At 38.4% G+C, this 15,173-nt stretch overlaps 2 protein-coding genes across 2 annotated transcripts in view; one reads left to right on the top strand and one right to left on the bottom strand.

Moving 5' to 3' along the window:
• LOC125864367 (sphinganine C4-monooxygenase 1-like) overlaps positions 1–15,173 on the top strand; it is a 752,368-nt gene that overhangs the window by 397,884 nt on the left and 339,311 nt on the right. The gene's annotated exons all lie outside the window — the stretch shown is intronic.
• Positions 8,804–9,705, bottom strand: LOC125858043 (adenylate isopentenyltransferase 5, chloroplastic-like; the record flags this gene model as incomplete). Its single annotated transcript, XM_049537720.1, has 4 exons — positions 9,696–9,705; positions 9,393–9,569; positions 9,048–9,302; positions 8,804–8,898 (listed from the first exon to the last, which is right to left on the bottom strand). Coding segments are annotated over exons 1-4 (537 nt in total), but the record flags the coding sequence as incomplete, so codon positions are not given.

Below are 15,173 nucleotides of genomic sequence, written 5' to 3'. Positions count from 1 at the left end.
TCTATGTCATGAGTGGGGTAGTTGCGCTCGTGCTACTTAAGCTGCCTCGACGCATAAGCAATAACGCGGCCTTGCTGCATTAGTACACAACCCAAACCAATGCCGGATGCGTCACAATAAACAGTAAACCCCTCGCCCTCAACTGGAAGAGTCAATATAGGAGCGGTGGTAAGCAACTCCTTAAGCCTCAGAAAGCTCCTCTCACACTCCTCCTCTCACACAAACGGAACATCCTGGCGAGTCAACCGAGTCAAAGGCGCTGCTATAGTAGAAAATCCCTCAACAAAACGCCTATAGTAGCCTGCCAATCCGACGAAGCTACGAATCTCAGTCACAGAGGTGGGCCTGGCCCAGTCACGAATGGCCTCAATCTTAGCGGGATCTACCATAATGCCATCCTTAGACACCACGTGCCCCAAGAATGATACGGACTCAAGCCAAAACTCGCACTTTGAGAACTTAGCATAAAGTCGCTGGCCTCTCAAAGTCTGAAGCACTATCCTCAAATGCTGCTCATGCTCCTCCCGGCTCCGCGAGTATACTAGAATGTCATCTATGAAGACTATGACAAATAAATCCAAGTACGGCCTAAACACCCTAGTCATCAAGTCCATGAACGCGGCAGGGGCGTTAGTCAACCCAAAAGACATCACTAGGAACTCATAGTGGCCGTAACGAGTCCTAAATGCAGTTTTAGGGACGTCCGCTGCCCTAATCCTCAACTGGTGGTAGCCGGATCTTAAATCAATCTTAGAAAATACCACGGCACCCTGAAGTTGGTCAAATAGATCATCAATCCTAGGCATGGGGTAACGGTTCTTCACCGTCACCTTGTTCAACTGCCTGTAGTCGATGCACAATCGCATAGTACCGTCCTTCTTCTTCACGAAGAGGACTGGGGCACCCCAAGGCGATACACTAGGCCGAATGAATCCCTTATCTAAGAGATCCTGAATCTGAACACTGAGCTCCTTGAGCTCTACGGGGGCCATACGGTACGGTGGTATAGAAATGGGCTTAGTGCCCGGCTCTACTTCAATAGAAAAGTCAATGTCACGATCAGGAGGGAGACCAGGCAGATCGGCAGGAAACACATCTGTAAACTCTCGAATAATAGGTACTGAATCAACGGTAGGACCCTCCCTACTAACATCTCTAACATAAGCTAAATAAGCCAAACACCCGCTAGCCATCAACCTCTGGGCCCGAACAAAAGATATCACCCCAACTGGCGTGCGACTACAAGAGCCCTGCCACACCACTGGTGGAATACCAGGCGTGACTAAAGTAACGGTCTTAGCATAGCAATCCAAGACCGCATGGTGGGGAGATAACCAATCCATACCCAAAATCAAATCAAAATCCACCATATCAAGCAAAATAAGATCAACCCTAGTGTCTCGCCTCTGAATAGTCACCACACAGGATCTAAATACCTGATCCACTACTAAAGAATCACCTACCGGGGTTGAAACACGCAACGGCTCAACCAATAGCACTGGGATCATACTCAATCGAGGAGCACAATAAACAGATATATAGGAATAAGTAGAGCCTGGATCAAATAAAGCTGATGCGGGCTGATGGCATAATAACACTGTACCTGTGATCACATCGTCCGAGGTCTCAGCATTTGCTCTAGCTGGAGCTGCATAAAAGTGGGTCTGGACTTCCCTACCCTGTGCATCAGCTCTGCCCCCTAATATGCCTCCTCGGGGACCACCCCGTATACCCTGGTGACCACCCCTACGGTCCTGTCCCTGGCCTCTGCCTCTAGCTGGAGGTGCTGGCGCTGGCGCATGCCTAGCTACCTGTGGAGCGGGTAAGGCTAACCTGCGATGGGGACACTCGCGGGCCCAATGATCTAACTCCACACACTCATAGCACCCCTGGGACTGTCAACTGAGAGCTGGAGGTCGGCTACCCCGGCCAGAAGAACCCATCTGTGAACTATCTCGGCCCCGACTAGGACCGGCACTAAAACCAATATGGCGGTGCTGATCACCCTCCGATGCCTAGAGGGAGGCCTGGAAGGGGCTACTAGAGTGACCCGACTGAAACCTCTACTGAGATCTATCATAAGACTCTCGGGGTTTGAAACGGCGCCTATCATGGCTATCCTCCTGTCTAGCTCTCTTGCCGCTGCCCCCTTAGGCCTCGCGACGGAGCTGCTCGATAGTGCGGACATGATCCACTATATCCAGAAATGAGCGGCCCGCTGAGACTAAAGACTGAGTCTGAATCCGCAACTGTAGTCTCAAACCCCAAACAAAACAACGAACCCTTTCCTCCTCAGTAGGTAATATCATGGCGGTATGCCTGGAGAGCTCGTGGAATCGGGCCTCATGCTCTGATACTGTCATGGAGCCCTGCTCTAACCGAGCAAACTAATCTCTAAGCTGATCTCTGATGCTCCTGGGAATAAATCGGGCCAAAAAGGCCTCTGAAAACTCAGTCCATGTGACCGGTGGAGACCCAGCTGGCCTGGTCTCTAAGTATGTACGCCACCACTGCCTGGCGGGACCGTCTAACTGGTAAGCGGTGAAGTCTGCTCCTCTCGACTCTACTAAACCCAAAGTCTGTAGCTGCTCGCGGCAAGTAAGTAGAAACTCGTGGGCATCCTCCCCCACTGCCCCAGAAAACCTCGGCGGTGATAGTCTAAGGAACACCCCGAGCATCTTCTGCTCCCGTAGTGGCATGATACCCTCCAAATCATCAGGCTGAACAACCGGTGCCGCTAGCTGCTGAACAACCGGTACCACTGGTGTAGGCTGGCCCTGCGGTACTGGAACGGCTGGAGCTGGGGCCTGCTGCATACCCCCAATGGCAGCTAGTATCTGTACGAGCATCGCCTGTATATCTGGAGCTGCCACAGGCTCGGCCGGTGGCTGGGCTGGTCCCGGGCCCATCGGTTGCTGCTGTGCTGGAGCTGCTGGTCGCTCTATCACTGGCTCCGGAGTTTGCTGTCGGTCCTGGGCTGGTGCTGCAGCTCTGGTACGACCTCGAGGTCGGCCTCTACCCCTAGCTGGGGCCCTACCACGCGTGCGAGCCATCCCCATAAAAGAGTGGTACAAGTAAGATTTTCAGAAACCGATAATACACACAATGCACGACAGTGATACAAAAGCAACACATTCCTAAAGACATCCTGTAGCCTCCCGAAGATAAGTAACGGACGTCTCCGTACCGATCTGCAAGACTCTACTAGACGTTAGCTCTGGACAAGTGAGACTGACGAACCTGGGGCTTTGATACCAATTTGTCACGACCCGATTTATCAAGTCATGATGACACCTACTATAACCCGCCAGTAGGTAAGCCAACCCGTAACCCGGAACAACAAGTAATGGGTCTGAGGGTAGAAATTAAACAAGAGTAGGCAATTAACAATATAAACAGGCGGGCGCAAACCAAAAACATATATACAAATAAAGATCCCTCCCAGAACCTGGAAGTCACTAGTAGTACAGAGCTACTACAAAATGAGTACAAGTCCCAAAAGTGGACAACAGAGACTGGACTGTCTCGAAAGGAAGAAGACAAGTCTATATATACATATGGAGACTGAAATAGTACAAAACGCCGTGTGCTCACCCCCGTCTCCAGATAAGTCTACTCCAAGCTCGATCAACGCTGGCTACTAGTGCTCGGACCTGCATCACAAAACAGATGCAGAGCGTAGCATGAGTATCAAAACAACAGGTACCCAGTAGGCATCATAGGCCGACTGAGCAAGATAAGCTAAAGTGAACTGAATTGCAAATAAAGGGTCACATCAAGTGCAAAGGGTAGTAAATGTGGGTATGTACACGAGCGTACAGGCAACAAAGTCAAGTAATCTAACTAACTCCGCCGGGCTCCCATAAACCTGACGGGTACGCTCGTGCACAATAAAAGAAACCACCTGCACGGACCCCCATAAGTCCGGCAGATGCACCGGCAGTTGAAGTAAAATAATGGAGCTAGAAGGTCTATCAAAATATAACCAATTTCCGAACTTTTAACTGAACCATTTCCAATTATATTCCAGGATCTCATTACGTCCCGGACTTTAATCGGAATCTCTCCAACCTCCAAAACCTCAACCTACAGATGAGAATAATCAAGACTAACTGAAGCTTTAGTGAGGAATTGGGAAGACACCGCATGCAAGCTGGACCACGGACTCGAACCGGGTACTATAGCTAATGAGTCAACCTATATGGGCTGGACCACGGACTCGAACCGGGTGTTGTAGCCAAAAGTCGGGCACGGGTGGGCTGGACCACGGACTCTAACCGGGTACTGTAGCTAAGCCTGGACATAAGTAAGCTGGACCACGGACTCTAACCCGGTACTGTAGCTAACAGAAAAGTAGGGCATTATGGATACAAGGTCATAAGCTGAGTTACCGTCTAGCTAAGGCTCAGACTATCAGACTCAAGTCTTCTATATCAGTCTACAAGGAGCTGACCGTCCGAAACGACGTCGAAAAAAGTTCTACTGCCCAACGACATCCGAAACCTCGCAAGTCTATGGCAACACTAGTCTAAGCCTAGACTAAGGCCAAATATACTTCAAATCAATATTATCATATACACCACAAAGTATGGATGTTCAATAATGACTCAAAACGGACCTAAGATGATCAAGATCTCACATTTCAAAATTCAACAATAATTCATTCCGAACATCACTCTAGCAGTGGCTAAAATCGATTCCTTACCTCAAACGAAGCCTCCCCTCGCGTTTCTAAGATCACCTTTAGATTCCCCATGAAATTCTCTTGAAGTTAGCCTTTTGAAGCACCTAATTTGAACTCAAAATGAAGGAGAAATCTTATGTTGAAGATGAGGGAAAAAAATGGACGAAAATCGTCCTGAAATCTGGAAATTTCCAGATTTCCATCCGCTGCCACGTGGCGTCGTGTGGCTCTGCAACGTCACCGCCGCGTTAAAATTCTACAACCCTTCAAACTTAAATTCCGATGTTTCGGACTCGTTCGGAGTCGGAAAAATACAAACCATATATGGAATCTGATTGGAAACGATATTTTGGACTCAACGGTGAAGGAAAAATTTCCATTTGGAGATTGCTTCGATGAAAAGTGGGTCCCACACCATGTATCGTTTTGAGCCAGATTCCACAACTACCATCTAAAGCCTCGGGAAGTGAACAAAGGGCCGTTCTAGACCAAAATCGATATTCCGAAGCTAACCTAGCTGTCAGAATTTTCATCTGAGCACGTCTTCCAAGAAGGTTGACCAAAGTCAACTTTTCAAGTTACAAAAATCTCCAAAACAAGGAAACGGGCCTAAAACCCAAACGAACGACCAGGCGACCGAACATTCAGTGCCAGCAAGTCATAAATGACTTGGGGTCGCTACAGGAACGCTCTAAACGATGCAATGAAAACATTAATTTAAAAATGACCTGGAGGGTCATTACATATGTGATCTTGTTAGTCATGATTTCAAGTCCTTTATAAACTTGCATTTTGTCCGAGTTGATTATTTCTCCTCCAAAATGGGTGGCAAGGTCAATAGAGAGACGGGATTTTCCCGTTCCTGTTGCTCCCATTATGAACACCACTTTCTTCTTGTTGAACTTGTTGTTGTTGATGATCAAAGTATTCATTTTAGCTACACATAAAATAAAATTATAATAATAATTAGTTTAAAATAGTAAATAATCTAATGAAAACCACTCATGCATACACTCATTCATTAAAAAATCTTATTAATATAAGGTTAAAAAGTAGAAACCTTGCTTGAGATGTAATAAACTATGTAAAATAATATATTTTTCTTGATGGTGGTTATGAAAGAGATTGCATTGAGCATTTATAGTAAAATGTATTTGTGGACTTATTAATTATCATACCATATTCAGAAATACTGATATCTTTTAGGATAAGATCAACGACTTTCGAAAAATGTATAGATATGTCAACTTGAATTTTGGTAATCACAAGTAAATAATTTTAGGATAAACTTAACAAATGTACATTGTTTGGAGATCGCATATAACCGGACAGTTATAGTAAAAATGTGATTATGAACTTATGAATTGGTATATACCAATTTTTTTTAAAAAAACCGTATCTTTTTGGATAAGAATAATTCTTGTAAAAAGACTACAGATACGTCAGCTTGAATTTGGGTGATTAGGCTTAAATAATTTTAGGATGAAGTTTCTAGATGCACATTGTTAAGAGATCATATACAAGATTGACGAAAATATGGATTTCGAAAGGATTGTAACAAGAACTCAATAATATTTCTGAAGGAATACATTCAAGTGATAATGCGTCAATTCATACACTGTTTAACAACACGTCATAAGTACTAAGTCTAATTCAATTAGAAGGAAAGGAACAATTATCAATAACTATTTCAATAACAATTATTTATATTTTCTTGTCCAGCATGTAATAATAGATAACTGTTTTATTGAATGAAGCATCCATCATCGTGATTGAATTAGGTAGAATATATTTCCTTAAATGATCCTTATCGATAGATTGCAAATTTAGGAGAACATATATTTGAAAATCGAAAATATTATTAAGAAAACTATATAAGAAAAGTTTTAGTTAGAGTCATTATTATATTTTGATTCATATATAAAATAACTACAGAAACTACCTGCATTGACCATTTCATCAACCCTCGTGTCAACTCTACGGTTAAAGACTGATTGCTCTACTTCAATCCAAATAAAGCAAATGTCATACTTATGTTTGAACATGAATACAGGGTCTTCCACAAGTTTTTCAATAAACGAATTTGACCCTCCAACAATAATTGGAACACATTGAGTCTTCAAAATTTTTACTATGTATTCAATGCACTTCGGACAGAAATCTTCGGCCGTGAAGTTTGAATCTGGCTCAATTTCACCTAAAAAATTGTGAAACAAAATAATTGTCAATTAATATTCACATTAAAATAAAGGAATCACAAAAAAATGTCTTTTTCAAATATGTATACGTAGCAAATAGTGTCGTACACCTTGTTTCTCAGCGTATGTGATCTTGTTAGTCACGATTTCAAGTCCCTTATAAACTTGCATTTTGTCCGAGTTGATTATTTCTCCTCTAAAATGGGTGGCAAGGTCAATAGAGAGAAGAGATTTTCCCGTTCCTGTTGCTCCCATTATGAACACCACTTTCTTCCTGTTGAACTTGTTGTTGTTGATGATGAAATTATTCATTTTAGCTATACATAAAATAAAATTATAATAATAATTAGTTTAAAATAGTAAATAATCTAATGAAAACCACTCGTGCATACACTCATTCATTAAAAAATCTTATAAATATAAGGTTAAAAAGTAGAAACCTTGCTTGAGATGTAATAAACTATGTAAAATAATATATTTTTCTTGATGGTGATTATGAAAGAGATTGCATTGACCATTTATAGTAAAATGTATTTGTGGACTTATTAATTATCATACCATATTCAGAAATACTGATATCTTTTAGGATAAGATCAATGACTTTTGAAAAATGTATAGATATGTCAACTTGAATTTTGGTAATGACAAGTAAATAATTTTAGGATAAACTTAACAAATGTACATTGTTTGGAGATCGCAAATAACCGGACAATTATAGTAAAAATGTCATTATGAACTTATGAATTGGTATATAGCAATTTTTTTTGAAAAAACCATATCTATTAGGATAAGAATAATTCTTGAAAAAAGCCTACAGATATGTCAGCTTGAATTTGGGTGAATTAGGCATAAATAATTTTAGGGTGAAGTTTCTAGATGCACATTGTTATGAGATCATATACAAGATTGACGAAAATATGGATTTCGAAAGGATTGTAAAAAGAACTCAATAATAATTCTGAGGGAATACATTCAAGTGATAATGCGTCAATTCATACACTGTTTAACAACACGTCATAAGTACTAAGTCTAATTCAATTAGAAGGAAAGGAACAATTATCGATAACTATTTCAATAACAAATATTTATATTTTCTTATGCAGAATGTAATAATAGATAACTGTTTTATTGAATGAAGCATCCATGATCGTGATTGAATTAGGTAGAATATATTTCCTTAAATGATCCTTACCGATAGATTGTAAATTTATTATTTTCAATTCTTTGTCTATGCAGCAATTTTAAATTTGGCGTTAATAATGTTATTCTTTAAAATTCTTTAAGGTTTGAATCTTCCCAAATATTTATAGTCATTTATTTTTTCACTCTATTATCTTGACATTAAGAATGATCTCATGTAATTGTGTAAGTACGTATTTATATTAATATATATTAAATATCAAAGACTTGGGTTTGGACTTGGACTTGGCGCTTGGGCTTGGATCGGACCTTAAAATAAATATTTTTATAAACCTTAAATATATATACTCTATAAATAACAATGATTTTACAAACAAGAATAGTATATATATCTGTAGTTTGATACAAACTGTACAAAATAGGTCAAAAATTAAAGTGACCAAGAGCAAAAATAACATAAGATAGAGATAATGATAGTTTATGTACACTCAGTACTAATATTGTGATCATCATTTTTCAGAAATCTTTCCACAATATCTAGGCATGGTTGCAAAACAGTATTCCTCCATGCTTCGTCAACAACTTCTTTTCTATCTTCTTTGAAAACGTCAATAGCAATAATATGATGCACCGACCACATTTTCTCATTTATTAATCGTTGAATCTTGTCAAGTTGGTTACAAATTAATATCTGAGTATTACGCATGATACTTGAAATTGAAGCTTGAAGAATCATCTTCTTTGATTCATCATCTCCGTCTATATTTTTTTCTTCCCTTAAATATTTGTCCATTTCAGGTACACCAATGGACCGTCTGATTCCTTTGGTGTAATCTGCATCTGGAATGAAAAATTGCTGCACCTTATCCACTAGCCCTGCATGCAACATAAACTTAAGCATAGTTTTATTTAGGAGAACATATATTTGAAAACCGAAAGTATTATTAAGAAAACTATATAAGAAAAGTTTTAGTTAGAGTCATTATTATATTTTGATTCATAGATAAAATAACTACAGAAACTACCTGCATTGACCATTTCATCAACCCTCGTCTCAACACTACGGTTCAAGACTGATTGCTCTACATCAATCCAAATAAAGCAACTGTCATACTTATGTTTGAACATGAATACAGGGTCTTCCACAAGTTTTTCAATAAAAGAATTTGACCCTCCAACAATAATTGGAACACATTGAGTCTTCAAAATTTTTTCAATGTATTCAATGCACATTAGACAGAAATCTTCAGCCGTGAAGTTTGAATCTGGTTCAATTTCACCTAAAAAATTGTGAAACAAAATAATTGTCAATTAATATTCACATTAAAATAAAGGAATCACAAAAAAATGTCTTTTTCAAATATGTATACCTAGCAAATAGTGTCGTACACCTTGTTTCTCAGCGTATGTGATCTTGTTAGTCATGATTTCAAGTCCCTTATAAACTTGCATTTTGTCCGAGTTGATTATTTCTCCTCCAAAATGAGTGGCAAGGTCAATAGAGAGATGAGATTTTCCCGTTCCTGTTGCTCCCATTATGAACACCACTTTCTTCTTGTTGAACTTGTTGTTGTTGATGATCAAAGTATTCATTTTAGCTACACATAAAATAAAATTATAATAATAATTAGTTTAAAATAGTAAATAATCTAATGAAAACCACTCGTGCATACACTCATTCATTAAAAAATCTTATAAATATAAGGTTAAAAAGTAGAAACCTTGCTTGAGATGTAATAAACTATGTAAAATAATATATTTTTCTTGATGGTGATTACGAAAGAGATTGCATTGACCATTTATAGTAAAATGTATTTGTGGACTTATTAATTATCATACCATATTCAGAAATACTGATATCTTTTAGGACAAGATCAATGACTTTTGAAAAATGTATAGATATGTCAACTTGAATTTTGGTAATGACAAGTAAATAATTTTAGGATAAACTTAACAAATGTACATTGTTTGGAGATCGCATATAACCGGACAATTATAGTAAAAATGTGATTATGAACTTATGAATTGGTATATACCAATTTTTTTTAAAAAAACTATATCTTTTAGCATAAGAATAATTCTTGTAAAAAGATTACAGATACGTCAGCTTGAATTTGGGTGATTAGGCTTAAATAATTTTAGGATGAAGTTTCTAGATGCACATTGTTATGAGTACATATACAAGATTGTCGAAAATATGGATTTCGAAAGGATTGTAAAAAGAACTCAATAATATTTCTGAAGGAATACATTCAAGTGATAATGCGTCAATTCATACACTGTTTAACAACACTTCATAAGTACCAAGTCTAATTTAATTAGAAGGAAAGGAACAATTATCGATAACTATTTCAATAACAATTATTTATATTTTCTTGTGCAGCATGTAATAATAGATAACTGTTTTATTGAATGAAGCATCCATCACCGTGATTGAATTAGGTAGAATATATTTCCTTAAATGATCCTTACCGATAGATTGCAAATTTATTATTTTCACTTCTTTGTCTATGCAGCAATTGTAAATTTGGAGTTAAGAATGTTATTCTTTAAAATTCTTTAAGGTTAGAATCCTCCCAAACGTTTATATTCATTTATTTTTTCACTCTATTACCTTGACATTAAGAATGATCTCATGTAATTGTGTAAGTACGTATTTAAATTAATATATATTAAATATCAAAGACTTGGATTTGGACTTGGACTTGGCGCCTGGTGTAATGACCCTAAAGGTCATTTTTGGAAATTTTCATAAAATGACCATTTTACCCCTCCAGATAGTTGCCCCGAGTCCTATTTGTTGTATTTTCGAAGTTGGTTTGAAGGAAAATTGATGAAAAATTGAGTTTTTGGAAATTTGAGTTTTTAAGAGTTAAAGTTTGGTTAAAAGTGTTATTTCGAGTCATTTGGAGTTTCGAGACTCGAATTGGATTTCCATCGATTTCAGCAGTTTTGGAATGTCGAAACGGGTCTATGAGAATTTACGGAGTTGAATTTGGAGTTAAAACGAAGATTTGAGGTCCTAAGTTGCAAAAATTGTGAAATTTAGATCAAGAGTTGACTTTGGTCAACAAACGAGGTTTCGGTGCTCGAAATGGGATTCCGAAGGCACCGTTGGATTTAGGGGGTGATTCTAAATCTAGAATGAGTCTTGGTTGAATTTTTAGAGGCCCGAGTGTGTTTCGAGTTTTTGAGCCTAAAGTTAGTTTCTTGACGCCTTATCGGATACCGGGTCAAGGAGACCTCGAATTCAAATTCTGACGATTTCATTGAGTCCGAAATGTCATTTTCAAGCTAGTAGCATATTTGGTTTGTGTTCGGGAAGTGCCAAATGAGTTTTGGGTAAGCTTTTAAGCTTCTTGGATGCTTTGACACTATTTCAGCAAATTGTGGCAACTAAAGGTTTCATTATTAGTTTTAAAGGTCGAAAAATTATTCCGAAGGTTCTGAAATTTTGAGCATGAATTATAGGACTTATCTGCAAATTTTGGTGCATTTTCGCTAACCCGAGATTGGACTTTTATCGCAAATAAGAAATAATTGTTTACCGAGTAAAAATAATATTTGACTGGGCAAACGAGCATGAAATTGAGCTCCGATTGAACGAGCATGTCCGTATCATTATTTAAGACATTTACAAAGAATCGGGTCATTTCACTATCGTATGAGGAAATTACGGCCTTTTTAGTGAAAGATTAACTGCTGTTTTTCTGGTTCATAACAGCCTTGTACTGTTATAAAAATCTCAGACTGTGTTCATTTGGTATTTTGAGCATATCGGGAGTTCTAGAGATCGAAATGGAGTGATTCTTACAGGTTTCTTCTTGAATTAGTATGAGGGTTAGTTTTGAATCTTCAATTTGACATTTTCTCATAATTTCTTTATCTGGTTTTTTTTTCCTATCCGTAAATCTCTTGGGAAAATTGGAGTTTTATCGATTTGGACTCCCTTTTTGATGAAAAAGGTATATTTATGATCCTTATGTTATGGGTAAACTGATTTTAACATAAAATTATTGATTCATCGATTATTTTCATCATATTAACCGCGTACAATTTGGACTTTCCCGGTAAAGTTAAAGTTTGATAAATTGAGAATTTCAAGGTCGATCTTAACTCCGTTTTTGATGAATTTTCATATTTGAACTTATCTAAGCATGGGTAAGATGTTTTTGAAGAGATATTTCATTTTCGAGTCGGGATTTTGGATCCGAATATTTTAGGTTTCTTCAAGAAAGTGGATTTTCCTTCAAATTGAGTTTGTGAATTGATTTCAACTCCATTTTCAAATTGGTTTTCACCATTAGCTTCCAAATACTTTAAGGATCATTTTACATAAAAAATTTCCAGATTTGGGTATCATTTTTCGGTATGAGACTTTTGGACCGTTTTTCTCTTTTCCCGTAAATTTCTTGATTTTGGTTTCATTGGACTCGAAATGTGATTGTGAATAATTGTTTGAATAGATTATCGTGATCCAGATTATACTCGGAAAGGAAAGACTCAAGTCAAGTAACTTTTGGAGTTCGTTTTAAGGCAAGTTTCTTCCAAACTTTGTAAAACTCTTAGACTACGCATGACAACTTTCTTAATTGTGTTGGGGAGTAATGGGGATTGAGGATATGTTTTATTTGTTGATTGAAATTGTTGTAAATGAAAAATGGGGAATAAAAGGAGCTAAATGTGTTATATGTGACTTGAATTTGTTGAACAAGTCATGTGACAACTGATATTGGGAGGATAGAAGAGCATGAGTAGGCTATGATTGATACAGACATTGATGTTGAGACAGATGATGTGTAATACTATGATGTTGTCGTGATATGGTTGTGATTGAGACAGGTGATGTGTAATACTATAATGTGGTCGTGATATGGTTGTGATTGAGACAGGTGATGTGTAATACTATGATGTGGTTGTGATATGGTTGTCATTGAGACAGGTGATGTGTAATACTATGATATGGTCGTGATATGGTTGTCATTGAGATAGGTGATGTGTAATACTATGATGTGGTCGTGATATAGTTGTGATTGAGACATGTGATGTGTAATACCATGATGTGGTCGTGATATGGTTGTGATTGAGACAGATGATGTGTAATACTATGATGTGATCGTGATATGAATGCGATTGATGACATGTGTATATTCATTATTTATCCCATGTGTGAACTATCTGTTGCATGAGTTCTGAGACACTGATATGAGGATGGATGGATATGAGACACAGTTGTGACTAGCTCCGGCTAGCGATTTGGATGCTGATGGGATCTGGTTTCGGCGGTGATACATGGTCTATGTGTGGCCCCCATGGTTTCTTATTTGAGTATTCAATGCGGACTGATTACGTCAACAGATGTGTATCGTAGGACAGACATGCATCACGACTACATGACATCATTATTGCATTTTGCATCGCAGTTGCCTTATCTTTCTCTGTGGTGTGTGGATTGTATCGAGTTACCCTTCTTATGTGGAATTTGATCTACTTGCTCTTATTTGTTGATCTGAGGTTGATAAGGATATACTGTTGGTTCTGGCTATTGAATATGATCTGTTTAGTATAGGTTGGTTGGTTTGCTGCTAGATTGAACTTTCGGTAGTTCGGTTGGGATTGAAAGGAGTTGTTTGTAGCTGCTAGTTTTGCTTAGTTTAGAGTTACTTGCGAGTACATGTGGTTTTCGGTATTCACCCTTGCCCTTACACAATTGTGTAGGTTGACAGTTCTGTCAGATTCGGCTTAGTATTTTCTTTAGCAGATTGAGCTTCGGGACATACTCGAGAGGTAGCGGTTCATTCCAGACGTGCCCTTGAGTTATCTTTACTTTCAGTTTTGTTCTATTTGAGAACTATACTCTGAGTCTTGTACATTTTTATTCGAATTATGTATTTAGAGGTTTGTACATGTGACAACCAAATTCTGGGTAGTGTTGAGTCTTAATTAAAGTCTTCCGCTTATTTATTATTTTTTATTCTCGTATTTCTACTTCTCTATCGTTGTGGTTGGGTTAGGCTGACGTGTCCGGTGGGATATGGACACGTGCCATCACATCCGGATTTGGGGTGTGACAAAAAAATGATATCAGAGCCCCAGGTTCATAGGTCTCACGTGTACAAGCCAAGTCTAAGTAGCGTCTCGAGGATCTGTACGGAGACGTCTGTACTTATCTTCGAGAGGCTATGGTGACTTTTTGGAAAGATCTTTATCACTTGATTCTTTATCGTGCATCCTTGGTCCGATCTAATTCTTATCACTTCACCCTGTTCTCTCTCTCATTGTAATGACTTGTGGTTGGTCCTACGTTGGTGTGAGTTTAGGTGTCATCGCGTGATTTTAGTGTTAGATCTGGTTTTGATGCGGAGGTGGTAGGCTTGTGGAAAGGAAGTGTGATCAGACATGGAATTTTCTTCGAGACGAGTGAGTAAGGTTGTGGCCAAGGGATGTGTTTTGAGTTTATGGTATTGGAAGATGAACATTTATTAAGAGACTTCAGGAACGTCTTATTTCTCTGGTCATTTATTCAACAACGAGAATAGTGCTTGTGTGACTTATACGACGAAAGTGGCTAGACAATGAAGAATGGTGTAAGTAAGAGAATGACTATGTTGAGAGTGCTGCGACTTTGGAAACTACAGTTTATGAAGTTCGTCATAAGGGAATGGATTGCGTAGTATATTATGATGATGAAGTTGCACCAACCAAAATCAGAACTTCTACGGTGGTTTTATAGTGTGGGTGTATATCATTACAGGGTCATTGTATGGAGACTACGACGGTACTCGTGTTATCTTGGTTAGGGTTATGGGCTATGTTGTTTCTGCCATCGATCGGGCTTACGAAATTGTACATATCATTTTCGACCGGAGACTGAAGTGCTTTGGTAATGTTTTGCAACTATTTAATGAGTGTAAATGAACAGGTTGTTTGAGTACAACCTTCTCAATGGATCTGATGTCTTCTAGTGGTGGATTTAGCGATTGTTCATGATGTGGTACTAGTGATATATGGAAGCGGAGAAATCTAAGTTGTCAACTGTTTCACCTAATCGGGTCAGAAGGTTGATGTTGCATTCTCGATTGAGAAATCAAGTGGTTGCTACTATGAACGCTTGAGTTAAGCATTAATTATAAGGAAAGTTATAGTGGTGG

Source organism: Solanum stenotomum, chromosome 1, assembly GCF_019186545.1.
Source record: "Solanum stenotomum isolate F172 chromosome 1, ASM1918654v1, whole genome shotgun sequence".
NCBI classification, from domain to species: Eukaryota; Viridiplantae; Streptophyta; class Magnoliopsida; order Solanales; family Solanaceae; genus Solanum; species Solanum stenotomum.
Note: the sequence above shows the minus strand (reverse complement) of the source record. Positions and strands in the feature narration are given on the sequence as shown.